Raw genomic sequence first — 25538 nt, 5'->3', positions numbered from 1 at the left:
TCACTGGTGATATGGACACAATATATAGATGAAATGCTAATATAATGGGCGAATCATTGTTTGGCAGCCCATTCATATTGGGATCACGATTATAGTGTTTCAGTAAAGAATGCACAGCAGTCTCAAAATGGTCTGCCCATTATGGTAACAAGACTGACTTGATTGGAAGAGCTGTACAGCAAATATTACCATCACTTTCTGTTATTATTTCAGGTTTCTGACATCTGAACATTTTGCTGTCTAACAGTGTTGAGTTCAGACGAGGCAATTTGGTGAATGGACTTGAACAGTACATGCTTAGCCCTGGTTGACTAAGTTTACACAAGGCAACCAGGAAGAGCTGAACACTTCTGAAACAGAAGTTTCTTTCCTAAATCATTTATAAACTAGACACATGCAGCACGACAGAAAAACTGCAGTTATCGTGTTGGAATTTTCTTCACACTCCACCTCCGGGATTCACCAGTATCAGAGACACCAAGATCGCCCTATTCTCACCCCGTTCCCCATTGTCCCCATCCACAACTCCCCCATAATCTTGTCAATAGGGTTTAGCAAATAATTGTGAGAATTACTTATATCCTAAACCACTGGATCAGTTCTTCTGATTTAAATATTAATTTGACATACTACAGCAGGAGTAATTTAAAGCATTCTCACACAAAGATAAAATTTAATGACAATGGGACAGGAAGGAGAGCACTGGGGACACTAAAATTAAATGCTGCTTAACGGCAAAGACTCAGGCAACCAGACTATAATTTTTTTTTCAGTTTTGTGTCGCAATTACTGTGACAAAACTGGGTATGTTCACTCCTATTCTCTGATACAAACCCTCATCCAGGCAGTGACTCAGTTGTTAGCACTGCTGCCTCACAGTGCCAGGGACCCAGGTTCGATTCCACACTTGGGTGATTGTCAGTGTGGAATATGCATATTCTTTCCCCCGTCTGCCTGGGTTTCCACTGGGTGTTCCAGTTTCCTCCCACAATCTAAAGATGTGAGGGTTAGGTGGATAGGCCATGCTAAATTGCCCCATGGTGATCAGGGATGTGCAGGCTAGGTGTAATAACCATGGAAAATGCGAGTTTACAGAGGGAGGGTAGGGGGCTGAGTGTGAGTGTAGGGTCAGTGTAGACTTGATGGGCTGAATGGCCTCTTTCTGCACTCTAGGCAATCTATACTCTTCCTCAGCCAATATCACTAAACAAACAAGTTGTCAGGTCATTATTACATAGCTGTTTGTTGGACCTTGACTTGAATATTGGCTGCCTTGCTTTTGTCAGTACAAATATGGCTATACTTCAAGGTACTTAAGCTATTTAATTGGTGGTAATGCTTGAGATGTTGGAATACTGTGGCAGGAACCATATATTGGGTACTATATATTTTACATTTTCATTCCAAGATGCCAGTTATTTATTTCAAGGGAACTTATTCTTCCTCATTTTTTTTCAAAAGAGAGACAATAGATAAACAGAACTATAGGCTAGTTAGCTCAACATCTTTCATCAGGAAAGTGTTATTGTCTATCATAAAGGGACTAATAGCAATGCATTAAGAAAGTCACCATTTAATCAAGCAAAGTCAGCATGGTTTCACAAAGGGAAAATGGAATTCTTTGGGAAGTTAACAAGCAGGATAGATAAAAGGAACCAGGAGATGGAATATAATCAAATTTCTGAAAGGCAGTTGATAAGGTTTTGCACAGAAGTTTACTTTATAAGAGCCCATGGTGTTGGAGGCATTATATTAGCATGGAGGGAGGATTGGCTAACTAATAGAAAACTGCGTTAGGATTAGGGGAGCATTGTCAAGATAGAAACCTGCAACCATGATTACTAGAGATGACAAGGAAGTTCTTCTGTCAAAGAATGATGAATTTTTAAGACGCAGAGGGTTGTCAAAATTGGGTCATTAAGTATATTCAAGGCTGAGATCAAGTGTTTTGAGAAAAAGGCAGGAAAAGTGGAGTTGAGGATCATCCGATCAGCTGTGATTTTGTTGAATGGTGTAAAAATGATGGGCCAAATAGCCTACTTCCATTCCTACATCAATGGCCTTTTCCTAGGTTTGCATTTCACCATAATTTGGTGCAGCGGTTACCACTCCTACGACTAATGCTCAAATCAGAGGCTCCCATTGCTGCCTTTGGTGATTACATAAATTGGCCAAAGTGTGAACTATTTGCAGGTGTGCTGTACAGCGATAAGTGTCTTACCTGGCGTGAAGAAGGTGCTGCGTGGAACTACATTGATTTCCTGCAGATGCTCCAGAGTCTCTGTGTGAAATAATCGAATGGAGGAGCCGGCTGAGAAAGCCATCCACACCCCGCCGCCTGCTTTCATCATCTGAGTCACCCTCACTTCGTCATCAGGGTGGGCTTCAAAACACTGGGAGGGAGAAGTCACGTTACTCGCAACTGAAACTCCACCACCTTGTTTTCAAAGCAGTGCCAAGCCAAATAATTTTAACTGGAAAACTGAAAATGAGAAAGGACTCACTCACTACTGCTTTGAAATGAGAGCATTTCCTCTGAATTGTTGTACAGAACATAATTTTTAGAAAGGAAACAGAACATCTGATCACAGACACACAAGTTACATTGGCAGCTAAAATATCCGATGCAATTCACCCACACTGACAAACTGCACAGATTGGTTATTTAAATTAATTCTTTTTAAATTTATTCACAGGATTAAGGCATTGCTGGCTAGGCAGCATTTATTGCCCATCCCTAATTGTCAAGTATGCAGTTAAGAGTCAACCCCATTGCTGTGGATTTGGAGTCACGTGTAGGCCGGACTAGGTAAAGATGACAGTTTTCTTCCCTAAAGGACAATCATTAGATTCTTAATTCCAGATATTTATTGAACTCAAATTCCACCACTTGTCATGGCGGGATTCGAACCCAGGTCTCCAGAATGCTATTTGGGTCTCTGATTAACAGCACAGAGATAATATTACGAGAACATTGCCTCCCCTAGAATTAATCCTTCTCTAATTTTAACCAGCTCATTTGGATGGGTACGATGGTCATCTGCCAAAAGAACAGTGGGATCCAACTCAAAGTGTGCCGCCAAGACTCCTCAGTGAGGGGCTCAGGTTGCTATTTTTGCCTCGGGCCGAGAGCAGGGGTAAGGCCACTGACCAGTCTCGTGAGCAGAAGTGCTGGGCACAGAAGAGGCTCAAGGTGGTACGTTTTGAAACTTTGTTTCATAGCTTTGTTTGTGGGGCTAAGAATAGCAGACTTGTTCCAGTGAGGGAATACCTAAGCCTCCATTTGGGTCCCTGGCAGCTGCTGCATACATTTTAATACATCTCAGAAGCCAGTGCAATTGCTGCATTGTTCTAAAAATTGTGCAATTGGTTTATTGACACAGCCTTAAAATACCTCTGCAATCTCAAAATATTTGTCTCATGCTTACAGTCCAGTAGCAATTTTTAAAAAATTTGTATGGGATAAGGACATCACTGGCAAGGCTGACATTTGTTGTCCATCCTACTCATCCTTGAACTGGTTGGCAATTAAGAGCAAACCACATTAACTTTGGTCTGGAGTCACACACAGAATAGGTAAAGACGGCAGATTTCCTTCCCACTGGGTCAGTAATGAACTACATGGGTTCCTATGATGATCAAATGTGATTACACAGTCATCATTACACTAGCCATTAATTTCAGAATTGTTTTATTTAATGCAAATTTCGCCATTTGCCATGCTGAGCTTCAAACCCATGTGCTTAGAATAATAATCCGACTGCCATGTCAATGTTTCTGCTTATTTTGATCTGAATCCACACCCAGGTTTCACCAACTGAGCACAGATCAGTTACCAGACTCTATTAATCAACACAGAACAATCGAGCACTAATCAACTGCCCCTTGACACCAAGTACTTTTTCTGCCCACTGATTATACAATCCCTACAGTGTGGGAGCAGGCCATTCGGCCTATCAAATCCACACTCACCCTCCAAAGTGAATCCCACCCAAATCCACCCTATCCTGTAACTCTGGATTCCCCGTGGCCAATCCACCTAACATTCACATCTTTGGACTTGGGGGAGGAAACCGGAGCACCTGGAGGAAATCCACACTGGGAGAAATGTGCAAAGTCAAAAACAGACAATCGCCTGAGAGTGAAATCAAAACCGGGTCCCTGGCGCTGTGTGGCAGCAGTGCTAACTACCAGAGTCCCAGATATAATTTCCTGCGATTCACAGGCTAGCAAGTGAAAGGGGACCAAGCAGCTGAGGTCCAGCAATTACATTACCTGGGCTCCATCCTAGTATGGACAACAGTTTGCTGCCTGAGCCATTTGCATCCTACTGTAACTGGTGCTACAATGAAGAAGCAACACAACAAACTGAGTGAAAAAAAAGTATTTGTTTTCTGCCGCTGCCCCAAAAAGAACCTAAGAACCTTGCCCCCCCCCCATGCACCTAAGTGACATTTTTTCCTTTTTCAACTCCATTAACACTTTCACTCTTGAAGCAATTAGCTCAAATTTAGTCAAGTTCATGCTGTGGGTCTTTGCCCACTATGGATTAGATTAATCCAACCTAGTGTTCTGTATAGTATCTTCATAAACAGTAGAGGGAGAAAAAAAAAGGAACCTGGCCTCTATCAGTGTGCATTGGATTGAAATCCGACTGGCAAAAGGCCAGTGTACAAACAGACACCATGCAGTCCCACCGACGGAGAACCAGTTCAACAGAATTCTACTGAATGGAATAACTGCACAGAGCTGTGGAATGTAACCCAATAAATGCAGGCAGTTCTGAGGACAATCATGCAAACATTGATGCTGCCTTCTTTATGTATTTTTCAGTCTGAACCAATGATAAAACAGGCCTACAACACTCAAAACTAAAAACGTATAGACTCTCAGTTTCTGAAGAAAATGAAAAACTTTCCCAATCAATGAAAAGGCCATTCATTCCAGAAGCTTCATTAGTATATGCTGTAAATGATGGAGCTAACGCCACCCTGCAGTGGCAAACCTTGAACTGATTAACGCACTCAAGTATAAACCTGCAATTTAATCAGGCCTCTCTCCCTCTCTTACTCCAATTCAATCAGGAACACACAGCAGTCTCATTTTAGTTAAATAAGTGGACTGTCCATTGACAACAACATAAACAGGTAATGTGTCCATTTACTTCAGAATGAACATGGGCACTTCTGTAATTAGAAGCAATGCCTCACAGATGCAGCTTTTATAATTTAAAATGAAAATCAATAAGAATAATTGCTAAATGTCAAGCAAACACCAGAGAACACAGCACACTCAAGATTCCCCGAAGTATTATTGAGCTGTTCACTTCAGGAAGGTTCCAGGATAAATGCCTCTGATGTACTTTGCTATTTCCGCTAAGTCAAGATACCCAGAAGAAAGCTATAAATCAGCAGCAGGAAGCATAGGGTTGCAAAATCTTCCAACTGCTATTTCTCCTTCTGATTGCTAACCAGAGGACAATAGTTTGGGTGATGAGATTTAGCTCGGTCATGACGCCCTTCACACAGTCTTGAGAGTATCTAGGCTGACATTTTCAAGAATGGACTCTTTAGAGATGCATGTGGGAATAAAGGAGTCCCTGAGGAACGGTGCTCCAGTAGGGACCCACGCCTTCAGTGAACGAGAAGCGAAAGAGAAATGAAACAGCTCCAGGAAAGTTTGAAATTTACAGCACAGGGGTTGTCAAATTCAACTTAAATCTACTGAGATCTAGTTTGTGCTTCTTTCGTTTAAAAAAAAAATCAGGGGAGGTCGAAAAAGCCCAGTCAGCCTTGCAAGCCAGACTAATTCTTTTCTGGTTCGCTGCTGACAGATGCTTTAGCAAATACAGTACATTCAGTCCCTGTCAAGAATATTTCAGCAGACTAGCTGAGATCAAGATTTTGCTCTCTCTCTTCTATTCCCCCAGTTTCACAGCGCATCCAAAAATAATTTCACACAAAGCAATCAGCCTCTCAAATTTCAGCAGTTCTCCAGATATTGTCAGAATCTCTCGTCAATACCCAAGGAGGAGGCAAGAACAAACAGAAATCAAATGTTAGTTTGTCATTCAGCAATTCAGTCTATAAAATCAGATGGCTTTATGCATATAATAATTGTGGAAAGAATGAATAAAAACATTTTCCCAATGTAACATTCAGAGTTATGTGCATTCGTTATAAAAATTGGGTGTCAGTGGGAGCATTCAGTTCTGTGGCAGGCAACTGTATGGAATTCAAGAATATAAAGCACACAAAACAGGTCACTTAGCCTAAATAAAAACCAAAGAGAACTGCGAATGCTGGAAATCGGAGAAAAACAGGAATTGCTTGGAAAACTCAGCGGGTCTGGCAGGATCTGTGGAGAAAAAACAGTGTTAACATTTCGGGTAACTCGAAACGTTAATTCTGATTTCTCTGCAAAGATGCTGCCAGGTCATTTAGCCTAGCCACTCTGTGCCAGTCTTTACCACCTACTCCATCCATTTCTCAGCTTTCTTTATTTGGCCATTAGCATAACTTTCCATTCCCTTTTCCCTGGTATGCTCCTGAAGCCTTCTCTCAAGTGTATCTAAACTATTCGCCTCAATTACTCCATATGTTAGCGAGCTTAACGGTCTGTCATCACTGAGTGGAAAAGTTTCTTCTGAATTCCCCACTTGATTTCTTGGCGAATATTGACAGTCTCTGGTTTTCCCCGCACAAAATCCCAATTCAGTCAAAGCTCAGCCACTTGCAGAGTGTTAAGAGCAGCCCAGTGTGTTTACTAAACCAATGCTCAATTGTGAGGACCTGTATAAGTCAGCTCCTCCCAATCGAAGGGGTCCAGCCTATTTGTCCTTTTCTATCTGGTTTAGTTCTCTCAGAAAACTTCAGTCCTCTTTTACACCTCTTCCAGTGCTTCTATTACCATTTTCTAATACATCAACTCTACTCCCCAGTGTGCTCTAAGCAAAGTTCAATAAACGTTTAGCATTATTTCTCTTTTAAATTCTATCCCTCTGGAAATAAACTCAAGAACTTGATTTGCTGTTATATGGCCTTATTGACCACAATTACAACATTCAGTCATTTTAATATTTGCACTCCCACAGCCCCTTGCTCCTTCATCCCCATTTAGATTTGTAATATCTAAAAATTAAATCTGTGACTCTGCATTCCTTGCTTCATATTGAACAATGTTAAAATTTAACCACTGTCTGTCCATTCTTCAAATTTGTTAATGGCTTCTTGAGATTTTTTGCTGTTCACTGACAATCCTCCAACCTCTCTCTCTCGCCACCCACCCCTTCGCCATCCCTTCCAAGTAGGTGCTATCTGCAAATTAAGAAATTGTATCTTTGATTCCAAAGACTTAGTTGCTAATATATAAATGGTGAAGTCATCCTAATGCTCACGTACAGATCTCACTTAGTTTGTGCCATCACCTTGAATAGCTACCCTTTGTTTCTCAGCATTTGTATTATTCATATTCATGATTACACTTTTGTTCAGTACATACTCACTTTACTTTTTACCCGGTGATGCTATATGCTTGACATTATTCATAAGTCAAGGTGTAGTGCCTTACTGAAGCCTTCTTTGTAAATCTAGGCGCATTTTATCTACTATATTACTCTTGTCTACTCACTCTGTACTCCTTCAAAGAGTTCAGTGAGGTTGAACAAAGAAGATTTTCCATTCAGAAATTCATATTGTATGATACTTGTCCTTACATTTTTAGTTCCAAGATGTCTTTCTGTTTCCTTCTTAAGAAAAAGGTTTCATTATCCCATTGCTGCCATCAATGTTAAGCTAAGAGGCGCAGAATTCCTCAAGCACCCTTTGAGTTTTCAAAAAGCTTGCAGATCAGGATCCTACTCTTGAGGCATGTGTGTAAAATCTGGGCTGACCTGTCAGGACAGTACTGAAAGACTGCCACACTGTTGAAAATATGACTATTGCAGCACCAGTCTCTCAGGTATGCAACAAGAGATGAAGTAACTATTTGAAGTAGTCCAGTGATGCACCCCCTGGTGTTTGAACCAATATTTATCCCTTAACCATAAACTAAACTAGATCTTTTATCTCATTTTTTATTTGTGGGTGTTTGCTGTGGACAATGTGTATGCCGTAGTCATACATTTATAGACTCTTCGGTCCAACCAGACCATACAAAACGTCATCCCAAAGTAAACTAGCCTCACCAGCCTGCTCTTGGCCAATATCCCTCCAAGCATTTCTTACTCACGTACTCATCTAAATGTCTTTTAAATATTGTAATTGTACCAGCACCCACCACTTCCTTTCAAAGTTCATTCCACACATGAATCACTGTGTAAAAAAAATTGCCCCTCGTGTTTTTTTTAAATCTCTCTCGCCTCTCACCTTAAAAATATGCTGCCTAGTCTTGAAACCTCTCATCCTAGGGAAAAGAGATCTACCTTTAACCCTATCTATATCCCTCATGATTTTTTAAACCTCAATAAAGGTAATCTCTCAATCTCCTACACTCCTGTGAAAAAACTCATGGCCTTCCTTTATAACTCAAACCTTCTATTCCTGGCAACATCCTGGTAAATCTCTTCTGAACCCTCTCCAGCTTAATAATATCCTTCCTATAACAGGGCAACCAGAATGGGACACGGTACTCCAGAAGAAGTCTCAATGTCGTGTACAACCTCAACATGACTTCCCAATTCCTGTACTCGAAGGACTGAGCAATGAAGGCAAGCGTGCCAAATGCCTTTTTAAGCACCCCGTCTATATGTGATGCAAACTTCAACAGAATTACGTAGCTGAATCTATAGGTCCCTTGTTCTACAACAGTACTCAAGGTCCCACTATTAATCATGCCTGCATTGCAATGGTGCCTACACCTCAAAAGTACTTCACTGATTGTCAAGCTATAAGACTTCGGGGGTCTGAAAATGCTATATTAAAACAAATCCATCATTGCACGCCATTTCTGTGCAAAAACAATATGCAGCGTAATATGGAATAAGAGAAACATGGGAAGTGTCCTTTGCAAAGCAAAGCAAGTGGCAGAAGTATACAGACTCTGACCCTTCTGGACTTTTGCAAACAACAAAATGAAAGGGCTTAGTTGGCACCAATGTGTAAAGTGGCGCATCAAATGGTAATTTTCTAGGCTAAGTTAATGTCAACAATTCCACACAAACACAAAACAATCTCCATCACGCACAAGAAAAGCATCACAGCAAATAAGACAACATTTTTAAAAAAACACAGAAAACATGCCACTTCTGTATGCAGCTAACATTAGCAGGGATTTGGTGGTTGCAAGATGGTGAATGGTTCATATACCAGGGGACACAAATTAAAAATTAAAATCAAGACGGAAGTAAAAGTCAGGCTGTATTTAATTTCATTGAAGGGTGCAAGAATTGCACACAAAAGGCCAGAGAAGCATAAAATACAATCTGTTCGGGCTGAAAGAGAGGCATTTCTGAAAAGGACTTGAGAAATATGGTTAAAAAGAAGGCCAAAGCTTAATGGTATTTTCTGTTCTAGAAAATATTTAGTGTTAATGAACTCACGGACTCTGAAGAATTGGGTTGTATGTCCAAAAGTCTGCCAAGAAAGACAACAGTGCCCCTTTAAGGTTGAATGGATTAGAGCACATTCCGTGCCAAAAGTAACTGCAGCAATACTCTGGTGTTAGAGCAGAAAGCAACATCTGCTAGTTAATTCTATTGCTGCTACTGGGAGCATCAAAATCCATTTTTGCTTCATGTGGCTTTCATAAAATATTCTCACAGAAATTAATCAAAGATCATTTTCTGCAGCGTACACATACTCCTGCCCACTTTGTAATGCAAATGGCTCAAGCTTCTCACAGCTAATATGAATTTTTAATGTTTTATGCAAAGCCTTAAGAGATCCCATCATTTAAAAATAAATTTTAAAATTGTCCTCCATCGTCAAGGAGATGGGTTTATGGCTCCAGCTGTGCAAAGATTTTACTGACTGTCAGGAAAAGTAGTCAGTGGATAGGAATTATGCTTACAAATAAAAGGCTTCTGGTATGGCAGTCACAAAGTCTTGCATGGAGCACGTGCACCTTTTTAATTTCATGTCAAAAGTGAGACAGATTGCAGGCATCAGATACTTAAGTACCAGATTGAACAAATTAAAAATATCTTCCTCGTTCTTCAGACTGTCCCAAACCTTCTGCGCAGTGCTCTTTGGAAACCCCCCCATGATCCAAGCTCCAAATGCATCAGCCCACACACTCTTCAACTCCCCCACAGTCCTTACCACGTCATCACCGAATTCCTACTCTCAGATTCTTAAGATACCAAACCTCTTGCTTCCCTCTCCCTTCCTGCAGGATCTACAGCATAGTTTCCTAAAACCTTGATTTGAAGATGCTGTGTTGGACTGGGGTGTACAAAGTTAAAAATCACACAACGCCAGGTTATAGTCCAACAGGTTTAATTGGAAGCACTAGCTTTCAGAGCGCCGCTCCTTCCTCCACAAAGTGGCAGATGAAGTTTAATTCAGATAAACGAGAGGTACTGCAGTTCGGGAAAGCAAATCTTAGCAGGACTTATACACTTAATGGTAAGATCCTAGGGAGTGCTACTGAACAGAGACCTTGGAGTGCAGGTTCATAGCTCCTTGAAAGTGGAGTTGCAGGTAGATAGGATAGTGAAGGCGGCGTTTGGTATGCTTTCCTTCATTGGTTAGAGTATTGAGTACAGGAGCCGGGAGGTCATGTTGTGGTGGCTGTACAGGACATTGGTTTGGCCACTGTTGGAATATTGCATGCAATTCTGGTCCCCTTCCTATCGGAAAGACGTTGTGAAACTTGAAAGGGTTCAGAAAAGATTTACAAGGATGTTGCCAGGGTTAGAGGATTTGAGCTATAGGGAGAGGCTGAACAGGCTGGAGCTGTTTTCCCTGGAGCGTCGGAGGCTGAGGGGTGAACTTATAGAGGTTTACAAAATTATGAGGGGCATGGATAGGATAAATAGACAAAGTCTTTTCCCTGGGGTGGAGGAGTCCAGAACTAGAGGGCATAGATTTAGGGTGAGAGGGGAAAGATATAAAAGAGACCTAAGGGGCAACTTTTTCATGCAGAGGGTGGTACGTGTATGGAATGAGCTGCCAGAGGAAGTAATGGAGCTGGTACAATTGCAACATTTAAGAGGCATTTGGATGGGGAAATGAATAAGAGTTTGGAGGGATGTGAGCCGAGTGCTGGCAGGTGAGACTAGATTGGGTTGGGATACCTGGTTGGCATGGACCGGTTCGACCGAAGGGTCTGTTTCCATGCTGTACATCTCTATGACTCTAACCACCTGATGAAGGAGTGGCACTCCGAAAGCTAGTGCTTCCAACTAAACCTGTTGGACTATAACCTGGTGTTGTGTGATTTTTAACTTTTAAAACCTTGTTGCATTGACACCCCTGGAAAGCAATTGTACATAGTATCAGTTGGCCAGAGATTTATCAGGCAGATCTTCAATAACATCATCATCTTTGTATAGTATTTTGGGAGCAGAAACATGGGAGATATAGTATTTGGATAACTCAAATAATTCTTATCAATGCTTTGTGAAGATTTTTCAGTGTTTTATGCATCAGGAAAATTAATAGTCATTTTATTTTCCATCTACGGTGGTTTTCCTTGAGAATTGTTCAGACAAGTACAAGACAAAAAGCTTCAAAATATTTCTTTATCCAGATAAATATTCATGCTGTGTTTTCCAGCTTTCACACTTGTGAAAAGGCTTTCAAATGTCAATTCTATCATGCAGAAAATTCCCAAATCCAGAAATGACTTGGTCCCAAGCATAAAATGAAAACAGAACTGTTCTGAAGAATAATCATACTGGACTCAAAACGTTAGCTCAGTTTCTCTCTCAACAGATACTGCCAGATCTGCTGAGCTTCTCCAGCATTTTCTGTTCTGATTTCAAAATCTCAGCATCGAGTTATTTTGCTTTTAAGTGGTCCCAAACATTTCAGACTAGCGAGATTAGAGTGCATTACTTTTAATTCACCCAATTTCCTCTCCCACCCTTTTCAACATTATTAGCGTTTCCTGAAGGAGTTTGGTTTGCAGAACACACTCTTATAAACTTACAGCTAACGTAGAAATAGCTTAAATGAAAACTGCGGACACCAATATATACCTCAGAGCAGCTGGTAGGATAAAAAAAACTTAATAAATCTGGAATAAAATGCAGTTTCTCATTAATGCAGATCATTAAGTTATCAGATTGTTCTACAAGCACATCTGGTTTAATGATGTATGTCAGGGGAAATTTGGTCTTCCAATATACACTAGACTACATGGGGATGGGAGAAATTTCTGGCCGTTAACAGGCTGCTCCTTTTTTTAAGTTCTTCAGGTGTTGGAGGTGATTTTCTCAAATTCCAAGAGCAGCAATTACTGTTTTATATGCTGTTGCATTGTTTTGGAACTTTGAAAAAAAAAGTCAAAACAGCAGCACTTTTAAAAGGGAGAAAGACAGGCAAAGGCAGCGAGCACATGGTCTGTAAGGGAGAGAGTGAGAAAGAAACCCTCACTGCTTATTGCCTTTGCTGTTTGAATTCACTGGACATCGGAATGTGCCAAGGGAAACTTAAACAGCTAAATTCACAACTGATCGTGGAGGAACCTATTTGGGAGAGGTCACAGCATAGAACCAGATAAATAAATAATTTTGAGCATAGCCTTGCTGTAAATCCACAATAGTGAGTAGAGTGGGTCCTTTCTTGATTATATGTTTTTATTGGGATCTGTCCCTTGATTAAGTTTTAAACATATAAGCCATTAGTATTAAGTTAGCCTGGAGCCAGTGCTTTATAGAGCAATAATACGGTGCTATTTTCTGGGTCTGTAGATTGGAAGGAGTAAAATGGCCTTTAGTAGAGTGAAGTGCTCTTCCTGTTGGATGTGGGAGTTTTGGGAGAGTTTAAGGGTTACTGATGATTACATCTGCAATAAATGTCTTTGGTTGAGAATCCTATCAGAACGAATGGATTGGTTGGAGCGGCAGTTAGAGACAATAAGGAATTTACAAGAGCTAGGGATGTGATGGATGGCAGTTATAGGAAGGGAGAAAAGCTGCAGATACCATCAGGAACTTCAGGAAAGGTAGGAGAGGTAAGCAGGTTGGACAGGAATCTTCTGTGGCTATCTCCATTTCAAACAAGTATGCTATTTTGGAAAATGTAAGGGGTGATGGACTTTTTTTTGGAATGTAGCATCAACAGCTAAGTTTCTGGTATCAAGACTGGCTCTAATGTACTGAGGGGTACATCGGGCTCCAAGTGATCAATTGTGTTACGGGACTCCTTAGTCAGGGGCACAGACAGATGGTTCTGTGGCCAGAAAAATCAGAATGGTGTGTTGCTTCCCTGGTGCCAGGATCAAGGATGTCTCAGGGAGGGTGCAGAATATTTTCATGGGGGAAGAGGGACCAGCAGGAGATCATTGCACACATTGGTACCAACGACACAGGAGGGGAAAAGAATGAGATTCTGAAGGGAGAATATAGAAAGTTAGGCAGGAATTTAAAAAGGAGGTTCTTGAGGGTAATAATATCTGGATTACTCCTGGTGTTACGAGCTAGTGAGGGTAGGAACAGGAGGATACAGCAGATGAATGCATGGCTGAAGAGCTGGTGTATGGGAGAAGGATTCACATTTTTGGATCAATGCAATCTCTTCTGGGGTAGAACTGATCTGTACAATAAGGATGGATTGCACCTGAATTCGAAGGGGATTCATGTATTGGCAGGGAGATTTGCGAGAGATGCTCGGGAGGATTTAAACTAGTAAATGGAGTGGAACCCAGGGAGATACTGGAAAAGAGATCAATCTGAGACTGGTACAGTAAAGAAAATAAACGAGTCAGACAGTCAGGGCAGGCAGGGACAAGGTAGGACTGATGAATTAAACCGAATTTATTTCAATGCAAGAGGCCTAACAGGGAAGGCAGATGAACTCAGGGCATGGTTGGGAACACGGGACTGGGATATCATAGCAATTAAACAAACGTGGTTTAGGGATGGACAGGACTGGCAGCTTAATGTTCCAGGATACAAATGTTACAGGAAGGATAGTAAGGGAGGCAAGAGAGGAGGGATGGGGGAGAAGTGGCAGATTTTGGTAAGGGATAGCATTACAGCTGTGCTGAGGGAGGATATTCCCAGAAATACATTCAGGGAAGTTATTTGGGTGGAACTGAGAAATAAGAAAGGGATGATCACCTTATTAGGATTATACTATAGAGCCCAAAATAGTCAGTGAGAAACGGAGAAACAAATTTGTAAGGAGATTTCAGTTAGCTGTAAGAATAATAAGGTGGTTATGGTGGGGGATTTTAACTTTCCAAACATAGATTGGGATTGTCATAGTGTTAAGGGTTTAGATGGAAAGGAATTTGTTAAGAGTGTACAAGAAAGTTTTCGGAGTCATCATGTGGATGTACCTACTAGAGAAAGTGCAAAACTTGACCTACTCTTGGGAAATAAGGCAGGGCAGGTGACTGAGGTGTCAGTGGGGGAGCACTTTGGGGCCAGCAACCATAATTCTATTAGTTTTAAAATGGTGATGGAAAAGGATAGACCAGATCTAAATGCTAAAGTTAAATTGGAGGAAGGCTAATTTTGACGGGTTAGGCAAGAACGTTCAAGAGCTGGCTCAGGGCAGATGTTCGCAGGTAAAGGGTTGGCTGGAAAATGGGAAGCCTTCAGAAATGAGATAACGAGAGTCCAGAGACAGTATACTCCTCTTGGGGTGAAAGGAAAGGCTGGTAGGTATAGGGAATGCTGGATGACTAGGGAAATTGAGGGTTTGGTTAAGAAAAAGAAGGAAGCATATGTCAGGTATAGACAGAATAGATTGAGTGAATCCTTAGTAGAGTACAAAGACATTAGGCCTTTAAGAGAAAACATCAGAAGGGCAAAAAGGGGACATGAGATAGCTTTGGCAAATAGGGTTAAGGAGAATCCAAAGGGCTTTTACAAATACATTAAAGGACAAAGGGGTAACTAGTGAGCGAATGGGGCCCCTCAAAGATCAGCAAGACAGCCTTTGTGAGGAGCCCCTGGAGATGGGGGACATACTAAATGAGCATTTTGCATCAGTGTTTACTGTGGGAAAGGACATGGAAAATATAGAATATGGGGAAATAGATGGTGACGTCTTGAAAAATGTCCATATTACAGAGGAGGAAGTGCTGGATGTCTTGAAACGCATATAAGGAGGATAAATCCCCAGGACCTGATCAGGTATACCCTAGAACTCCGTGGGAAGCTAGGGAAGTGATTGATGAGCCCCTTGCTGAGATATTTGTATCATTGATAGTCACAAGTGAGGTGCCAGAAGACTGGAAATTGGCTGAAGTGGTGCCATTGTTTAAGAAAAGTGGTAAGGACAAGCCAGGGAACTATAGACCAGTGAGCCTGATGTCAGTGGTGGGCAAATTGTTGGAGGGAATCCTGGGGAACAGGATTTACATGCATTTGGAAAGGCAAGGACTGGTTAGGGATAGTCAACATGGCTTTGTGCGTGGGAAATCATGGTTCATAAACATGATTGAGTTTTTTGAAAAAGTAACAAAGAGGATTGATGAGGGCAGAGAGATGGACGTGAACTATATGGACTTCAGTATGTGTTCAACAAGGTTCCCCATGGGAGACTGGTTAGCAAGTTTAGATCTCATGGAATATAGGGAGAACTAGCCATTTGGAAACAGAACTGGCTCAAAAGGTAGAAGACAGAGGGTGGTGATAGAGGGTTGATTTTCCGACTGCAGGCCTGCGACCAGTGAAGAGCCAGAAGGATCGATGCTGGGTCCACTGTTTTTCGTCATTTATATAAATGATTTGGATGTGAACATAGCAGGTACAGTTAGTTAAGTTTGCAGATGACACTGAAATTGGAGGTGTAGCGGACAACGAAGGAGGTTACCTCAGATTACAACAGGATCTTGACCAGATTGGCCAATGGGCTGAGTGCGGCTGTTGGAGTTTAATTCAGATAAATGCGAGGTGCTGCATTTTGAGAAAGCTAACCTTAGGAGGACTTATGCACTTAATGGTAAGTTTGTGGGGAGTGTTGCTAAACAAAGAGACCTTGGAGTGCAGGTTCATAGCTCCTTGAAAGTGGAGTCGAAGGTAGATAGGATCGTGAAGGCGGCGTTTGGTATGCTTTCCTTTATTGGTCAGAGTATTGAGTACAGGAGTTGGGAGTTAACGTTGCAGCTGGGCAGGACATTGGTTAAACCACTTTTGGAATATTGTATGCAGTTCTGGTCTCCTTCCTATCAGAAAGATGTTGTGAAACTTGAAAGGGCTAATAAAAGATTTACAAGAATGCTGCCAGGGTTGGAGGATTTGAGTACAGGGAGAGACTGAACAGGCTGGGGCTGTTTTCCCTGGAGCATCGGAGACTGAGGGGTGACCTTATAGAGGTTTACAAAATTATGAGGGGCATGGATAGGATAAATAGACAAAGTCTTTTCCTGGGGTCGGGGAGTCCAGAACTAGAGGGCATGGGTTTCGGCTGAGAGGGGAAAGATATAAAAGTGACCTAAGGGACAGCCTTTTCACGCAGAAGGTGCTGCGTGTATGGAATGAGCTGCCAGAGTAAGTGGTGGAGGCTGGTACAATTGCAACACTTAAAAGGCATCTGGATTGTATATGAATAGGAAGGGGTTGGAGGGATATGGGCCATGTGCTGGCAAAAAGGACTAGATTAGGTTGGGATATCTGATTGGCATGGACTTGTTGGACCAAAGGGTCTGTTTGCACGCTGTACGCCTCTAGGACTATGACTCCATGACTCCAGATCCTTAGCACTGCAGTTGACTTTTAACTGCCCTCTGAAACAGCTGAGTAAACCGTTTCCTGATGAAGAGCTCATGCTTGAAACGTTGACTCTCCTGCTCCTCAGATGCTGCCTGACCGGCTGCGCTTTTCCCATACCACAACTTCCCGACTCTGATCTCCAACACCTGCAGTCCTCACTTTCTCCTAACAAGCTGCTCCGTTGGTTAATAAATATTAGCCTTGCCCATGACATTCTCATCCCAAGAATGACAAGCTAAAAATCTACCAGATGTAGTTTTCACTGAACTAATTTCATTTCACCTGCAGAGAAAACAGATTGTGCAAATTACAATCATCACCTCCTGACTCATGCCTTGCAGGAAATCCCATCCTGATAAACAACTGTGCACCGCGCCACTGCATGGTCAGTGAACACAGGACAAACACATACAGTGAAAAACACAAAGGCATAGCCATAGTAACACTGCAAAGAATTCCCATTTTTCTTTCTCATTGCCATATTGGTGTCCATATCACAAATCTCAGAAAACAAACAGGATTTGTGTTTTTCCCAGGATTATAGAATTAAAGAATCATACAGCATGGAAACAAGCCCTCCAAGTCCATGTCAAACACAAACCCAAACTAAGCTAGCCCCACCTGCCTGCCCCTGGCCCATATCCTTCTAAACCATTCCTATTCATGTACTTACCCAAGTATCTTTTAAGCATTGTAACTGTGCCCACATCATCACTTCCTGAGGAAGTTCATCATCTCCTCCATTCCACACTTAAACTGCCCTTTGTAAAACAAAATTGCCATCATGTCTCCTTAAAATCTTTCTCTTTTTATCTTAAAAATATGCCCCCTGGTTTTGAAATCCCCCATCTCGGGAAAAGACATCATTAACTATATGTACGTCCCTCATGATTTTACAAACCTCTAGAAGGTTGCCTCTCAACCTCCCATGCTCCATTGAGAAACATCCCAGCCTTCACGGTGACTCAGTGGTTAGCACTGTTGCCTCACAGCATCAGGGACCCGGGTTTGATTTCAGCCTCAGGTGACTGACTGTGTGGAGTTTGCACATTCTCCCCGTGTCTGCGTGGGTTTCCTCCATGTGCTCCGGATTCCTCCCACAGTCCAAAGATGTGCAGGTTAGGTGAATTGGTCACGCTAAATTGCCCATAGAGTTAGGTGCATTAGTTAGGGGGAAATGGGTCTGGGTGAGTTATTCCTTGGAGGGTCGGTGTGGACAGTTGGGCTGAAGGGCCTGTTTCCACACTGTAAGGAATCTAATCTAATCAAAAAAATTCTAACTTTCCATATACTGCAACATCCTAGTAAATCACTTCTGAATCCTTTCCAACTATCTTTGTTTGTTACAGGAATATTTTTTAAATGCATCCATTTATGGATGTGGACACTACTGGCTGAGTTAGCATTTATTGCTCATCCTTAATGTCCCTTGAGAGGGTATTGGTGAACCTCCATCATGAACTGCTGTAGTCCATGTGGTAGAGGTGCACCTGCAGCGCTGGTGTATTGAGGAACTCTTGGCTTATGGTACCCAGTTTGGGCACTGCTATCTGGGAGAGAGAAATACACTTTCTCAATATGTTGTTAATATATTATTTTTTCAAGAATTTTCACATTGAAGAATCCAGAAATGGGAGGGGGGAGCAGAGAGTTAACCAATTTTCTTTACAATGTTCCTCAATGCGTCAGATTCAAGATCGACTCATTGCAGCAGAAAGGAAGAATCTAGACCTCATTAACTTGATAAAAAGGCTGCTCATGCAATCAGGATGCTCAGGGAAGGAGCATCTGCTGTCAGTCATACCAGCGTACATACCCTTGTAGCGAAGCAAAGAACATTGATCAACGTGACCTTGTTCCGACAGCTAGCCCACACCGTTTCATCCACTGCCAGCAGAGTTTCAACTGAAGCGGAACCAACTTTTACCAAGTGGGGCGTATCCCATTCCCATTTCCCATCTGGAAAAAAGTGAGGAGAAAAAGTTTGAATGAGTTGGAGCAAAACGAGATTCCCTGATCACAATCACATACAGAAACCACTGGGTATCACTCCAGCAGTAAATCAAGATGGTGGCCAACTGGTGCAGTTGAGCTCAAAAATTTACAACCAAAGACACCCACTTATCATCCAATACAATCTCTGACAGAGACTAATCACATGGTGTAAGGGAGAGAGGGGGTTCACTTTTGTTCCATGCCAGTAACTATCTGCACACAGCGATGACTTCATCCATAGACCATAACTTCTAGCCCAAGAATCTTTGATTCTGTTTCGATTCTCCTGCTCCTCGGATGCTGCCTGACCAGCTGTGCTTTACCAGCGCCACACTGTCAAACAGAAATTTTGAGTAAGACATGCCCAAGCGATTGGGGAGACAAGGTTGAAACCCTACAGTATAGTTCTTGCTCACGTTGTTGAACCCTGTTTTACAAAACCCACCCCTCGATGATAGCCAAGGGCTCAATGAGAGCTGCACCAGTAATCTGGAGAGAGCTACTGTTCCACTTTACAGCTGGAGGTCAGGAGCCGGGTGGAGGAAGTCACGCCACATACCCAACATTTTGCCACTCACTCACCGTTTGTCCTGGTGTATATTGTGACGGTCCCATCCTGCAGGCCCGCAAACAAAACATTCAGCAAATGCTTCAGGCACACAACAGGCACCTCTCTGGGGCTTTTAAATATAAAAAGATGCTGGGTTGCCATGTCGACACTCGCATATCCCACAATACTGAAACAAAAGATAGATTAGTTGTCTGGCTTCTGCTCAGGATTAAATCAAAATTAGACTCAAAATTACATCTCTCACACACAAAGAATCAAGCGTATTTCTGTGCTAACACTGGGGACAATTGTTGCCATCTAAAAAAATCACATTCTCCAACCCCTTGCTCCAGATGGTGGATCTGTTATTACTCTCTCGCAAACCATCCCATCCCTTTTCCTACCCATCCACATACCCAAAATGTTTATACAGGATCGTATGTCTGGTTACTCAGAGGATACAGAGTTGGAGGAACTTGTTCCTCCAGAAAGCCGTGAAGGCAGTGTCACTGAATATACTTAAAGGCAGATTCTCACTGACGAGTGAATGGAAAGGGAACAGGGCAAGGAGGAGAGTGGGGTTGATACCACACCTTATTGAATGGCAGAGGAGGGCTTGATGGGCTGAATGAGCTATGCCTGCTTTTAGTTCATATGCTTTTAACTGCTGCCTGTGAAACTGTTTTTCAGTAAAGGTGTCAGAGCCTTTACAAGATGAGTAGAAGAGGTGAAGAAAATAAAACATATTCTGTCCAACTGGAATTAAATTCAACTCTGAATATTTCTTCACTCTGAACAGGTGGGCAGCATGGTGGCACAGTGGTTAGCACTGCTGCCTCACAGCACTAGAGACCCAGGTTCAATTCCTGACTCAGGCGACTGACTGTGTGGAGTTTTGCACATTCTCCGTGTCTGCATGGGTTTCCTCCGGGTGCTCCGGTTTCCTCCCACAGTCCAAAGATGTGCAGATTAGGTGAATTGGCCATGCTAAATTGCCCTAGTGTTAGATAAGGGGTAAATGTAGGGGAATGGTTGGGTTGTGCTTTGTCGGGTCGGTGTGGACTTGTTGGGCCGAAGGGCCTGTTTCCACACTGTAAGTAATCTAATCTAATTTTAAAAAGGAGGTAGCCTGGACCTCCACTTTTTCTTATTTTAAAGGCAGGCGTGAAGTGGATATTCCAGGAGAGATGAAGCTGGTCAAACCACTCGGCTTTAAGCAAAACAAAAATTTATTTAAACACTCCGGTTGAAACACAAACAAAAGAAAGCCGAATTTAGAATAACTTCATCGAATTACTGTTCCAATACAGTAACATTCCATAAACACACCCTTTGGCAAAAAGATAAATTCAAACACAGATTCTTACAGGCAGGAGGGAACAACATTCAGAGGGAGATTTCAGAGCAAGTCAAGAGGAATACTTTACTAAAGTTTGCAACTCTTCTGGACTCCAACATCTTGTGGCTGCTACAGACTAAACCAAACTAGAAAAAAAACCTGAAATGGGAGAGCTGGTCTCTTCCCTCCCATTGTTAAGCTAGAACCCTCGGCACCTCTTCAAAAAAAAACCCTAAAGGACAAAATAACCTTTTTAAAAGTGACAGCATCATCTCAGTTGCCTTCCTGAACTAAAGTCCGTGGCGGGGGGAGGGGTAAGTTCACCCCCAATGCAGCCAGGGAGGGATTGCTGGGAATCTGAATGTAAAGGACAAAATGCTAAGAAACTTCTGTGCACACAAGAGGTTAACTTTCTCATTTTAGCTTCATGAAGGTGCTTAATTTTAAATATTTTCTTGCATTTTAGGGTTGTTAAAAAGGCATTTGGTGTGTTGGTGTTTATTGGTAGGGGATTGAGTTTCAGAGCCACAAGGTCATGCTTCAGCTGAACACGAGACTGGTAAGGTCGCACCTGGAGTATTGTATACAGTTCTAGTCCCTGCATTATAGGAACAATGTGGAAGTTTTGGAAAGGTTTGAGGGGAGGTATACCAGGATGTTGCCTGGTGTGGAGGGAAGGTCTTACGAGGAAAGGCTGAGGGAACGGAGGCTGTTTTCATTGGAGAGAAGACTGTTCAGAGGTGACTTAATCAAGACGTATAAGATAATCACAGGGTTAGATAGGGTGGACAGTGAGTGCCTTTTTCCTCGGATGGTGAAGGCTAACATGAGGGGACATAGCTTTAAATTGAAGGGTGATAAATATAGGACAGATATTAGCGGTAGTTTCTTTATTCAGAATAATAGGGGCATGGAATGGCCTGCCTGAAACAGTAGTAGACTTGCCAACATTAAAGGGCATTTAAATGGGCATTGGACATACATATGGATAATAATGGAATGGTGTAGGTTAGATGGGCATCAGATTAATTTCACAGGTCAGCACAACAGAGGACGGAAGGGCCTGTAGTGCACTGTAATGTGCCATGTTCTATTTTGCCATCCTCCTGTGTATTTCCAGCAATGTGTGTTTGGTTTGATTGTGCAGTCCTCACATCACCTGTTTCAGCAACAGCTGAATGCAGTCTGTCAACACTTGACATTGTCCTGGGCAATGGGCCGGAGAGGAGGCAGAGTGTGTTACTGGTTACCGCAATTCATCAGTCTAAAATCATCATATTGTACCTCTATAGGATGCAGAGGAATTCGTGGGTTCAAAACAGTTTTTCTTCTATAATGTTCATGTGTCATCATATTCCTGTTTTCATCAGTGGACCTGATATTGACCAGCCAATCAGTCCGGAATAAAATCACAATAGTTCCAGCTCATGAGGCAGCTATTTGACCCATCCAAGTCTGTACTGGCTCTCTGCAGGAGCAATGAAACTAGTTCCACTCCCCCTGCCTTAATAGCGCCACAAATTATTTTGCTTCAGGTAATTAGCTCCGGCCTTGTGGTACAGTGTTAGTGTCTCTATCTCTGAAGGAAGAGGCCCAAGTTCTGGTTCAAATCCCATCTGCCCATGGTCCTACCATTTCCAAACAGTATGATGGCACATCTGACAGTGCAGTACTGAGGGTGTGCTGCACTATGTGTCACTGCAGAATTAAGAACAGGTGGAACACATTTTCTCTGCAGCCAGACATATAGCTGCTTCTTGTTTCCCCTAATAAAGGGGATTACTTAAGAGTAAACAGTTGTCAGTTTCTTCACAAACCTAACCTGAATCTAAGTACATCGTGCCTTACAGTGATCCATTATATACAGCGTGATCCAAACACTGATCAAGAATAAAAATCAGCTAATTTCCATCGGGAACATGGATCTTAGGATCTTCCCCGAAGGCATTAATATGGAGCCAAGAGTATGTACCATCTGCTCATTCTTCAGCAAAAAGATTAGAGAGTAATGAACATTCATGTGCATCAGGTAAAACAGAAGAAAGAAATAATTTACATGTATGTACTTCTTTCACAATCTTAATGTCCAAAACACATTTATGGTCAATTAATATTTTTGCGGTGGCACGGTGGCTCAGCGGATAGCACTGCTGCCTCACAGCACCAAGGACCCGGGTTCGATTCCACCCTCGGGCAACTTGTATATGTGGAGTTTGCACATTCTCCCAGTGTCTGCATGGGTTTCCTCCAGGTGCTCTGGTCACCTCCCATTGTCCAAAGATGTTCAGGTTAGCGGACTGGCCATGCTAAAGTGCCTATGGTGTCCAGGGACGTGCAGTCTACCTGGATTAGCCATGGGAAGTACAGGGTTACAGGGATAGGGTAGGGGGTTGGGTCTGGGTGGGGTGCTCTTCGGAGAGTCAGTGGTCTGAATGGCCTGCTCCCACACTGTAAGGATTCATGTTGAAACATAAAACTAGCAGTTAAGTTACACACAGCAAAGTCCCTCAAACTGGCTGAGAAATAAATATTGCTCAGGACACAAACAGCTCCCCAGTTCTTCTCTGAAATATAGATGAAAGGTGTGACATTTATAATATTAATTTATATTTTTAAGACTTGGATTTTAAACTTGTAGCTAGTTTTGTATACTTGTGTGTGAGATAATTAATAGTTCACTAGGTTAATCATTTTGTAACTGTTTTTATGGATCACAGAGCACATGCTTGTAAACCTCCTGGGATGTTAATGGAAGCTTGCTTACATAGTAGGGCTTTGTGACAGGAGAAGAAAAAAAACATATTAAACCGTTAGCTTAACTAAAGCTAACACAAGCAGTTTCTCTTATAATTTAGATAAAAGCTTCTGCATTTAGTTCAGAAATTAGATTAGATTACTTACAGTGTGGAAACAGGCCCTTCAGCCCAACAAGTCCACACCGACCCGCCGAAGCAAAACCCACCCATTCCCCTACATTTACCCCTTACCTAACACTAGGGGCAATTTAGCATGGCCAATTCACCTAACCTGCACATCTTTGGATTGTGGGAGGAAACCAGAGCACCCGGAGGAAACCCACGCAGACACGGGGAGAATGTGCAAACTCCACACAGTCAGTCGCCTGAGTCGGGAATTGAACCCGGGTCTCTGGCGCTGTGAGGCAGCAGAGCTAACCACTGTACCACCGTGCCGCCCACCTTGATGTGGCTACAGTTTGATCCAAGAATAGTTTCTCCCAGAATAAGAAGTTAGTTTAGAACAGTTGAGGAAATAATTAGCTCAATGAAAGGAAGGGTGTAGTTTCAAGACCAGGACCGTTTGGTTATAAATCTGCATTTATTATTCAAAGCTGATAAAGCCAAAAATCTCGATTATGTGAATACGCAAGGAAAAGATTTCATAGGATTGGAATGGAAGTCAAAACAGGAAACACAAGCCCACAGATTCAATAGGGCAAGACAACTTTTCTGGATTTTGTTTAATTATAAAAGTGATGGTGCTGGATATTAGATGGAATTTTGTTTCGTTGGGTCTTTAAAACATTTAACACATTCTAAAAGATTTCAATGTATTTATCTCCCTTTTCTCAAGCCGGGTTTATTGTTAAAACAGAATCTGTAGTCTAGCAAGCTTTAGTGTGAAAGGCCACCAGTTTCAATTAAAAAAAAGAACAAATTATGATCTAGTGAGCCAGATTTCATTCTGGGATCGGACTTGTCTAGTAGTAACATCAGCCGGTATATAACACCCATTGTCCTGAAAATGGGAGCTCCAATGTCGGACCCCTTCAGAGCATTGAGAACCCAGGTCAATAGTGATAGCCCACTTCTCAGGGGGCTGGGCAACACTGACAGTCTAACAATATAAGCAATGGGCATTTGCTTAAACTGTGAATATAGTGTTGGTCACCTGCATCTCAAATCTTGTTCACCATTTATGTACTCACTTGCATCATGCTCACTCTTATAATGCCTCATATTTAAAATTCTCAAATTTGTGTTCAAATCCCTCCCCAATTTTATAAACAACTCTGGTTCCTCTCAACCAGCCAAGATCTCTGTGCTCCTCCAACTCAGGGTTTTTTTAAATTGTACATGTTTGGTTTCCTTTACTCCAACCTTGGTCTTCAGCTCTCTGGGCCCCAAGCACTGAAATCCCACCCTGAACCACTCCATCATTTTCTTCCCTTCTTGGATGCTGATCCTTACAGTCTATTCCTTTGTGCATGATTTTGGCCAGTTGCCCTAACATCTCCCATGGCCTGGTGTTAACCTTTGATTGACAACATTCCTGTGAGATACACGGAACATAATAGTGCAATACAGGCCCTTCAGCCCTCGACATTGTGCCAACCTGTGAAATCAATCTGAAGTCCATCTGACCTACACTATTCCATTATTATCCATATGTTTATCCAATGACCATTTAAATGCCGTTAAGGTTAGCGGGTCGAGCATGTTGCATGCAGGGTGTTCCACGCCCTTCCTACTCTCTGAGCAAAGAACCTCCCTCTGACATCTATCCTATACCTATCAGCCCTCAATTTAAAGCTATGTCCCCTTGTGCTAGCCATCTCCATCCAAGGAAAACGGCTTTCCCTGTCCACCCTATTTAATCCCCTGATCATCTTGAATGTCTCTATTAGGTCACCTCTTCACCTTCTCTCTTGAAAACAGCCTCAAGTCCCTCAGCCTTTCCTGATTAGACCTTCCCTCCATACGAGCCAACATCCTGGTAAATCCCCTGGGTACCCTTTTCTAACGCTTCCACATCCTTCCTATAATGCGGCAACCAGAATTGTACGCAATACATCAAGTATGGCC

At 42.2% G+C, this 25538-nt stretch overlaps 1 protein-coding gene across 6 annotated transcripts in view; it reads right to left on the bottom strand.

The window, feature by feature from the left end:
* Window positions 1-25538, bottom strand: part of LOC132833601 (rho guanine nucleotide exchange factor 10-like protein) — a 205766-nt gene that overhangs the window by 3799 nt on the left and 176429 nt on the right. For all 6 annotated transcript variants that reach the window (XM_060851979.1, XM_060851980.1, XM_060851981.1 and 3 more), the window contains 3 exons: window positions 19409-19563; window positions 18648-18790; window positions 2222-2393 (listed from right to left, as the gene is read on the bottom strand). In XM_060851979.1, the coding sequence (XP_060707962.1) occupies window positions 2222-2393; window positions 18648-18790; window positions 19409-19563 (470 nt within the window). The remainder of the gene's footprint in view (window positions 1-2221; window positions 2394-18647; window positions 18791-19408; window positions 19564-25538) is intronic.

Source organism: Hemiscyllium ocellatum, chromosome 37 (genome assembly GCF_020745735.1).
Source record: "Hemiscyllium ocellatum isolate sHemOce1 chromosome 37, sHemOce1.pat.X.cur, whole genome shotgun sequence".
In the NCBI taxonomy this organism is placed as follows: Eukaryota; Metazoa; Chordata; class Chondrichthyes; order Orectolobiformes; family Hemiscylliidae; genus Hemiscyllium; species Hemiscyllium ocellatum.
The sequence above is the reverse complement of the archived record's forward strand: the minus strand, read 5'-3'. Positions and strand labels throughout refer to the sequence as shown.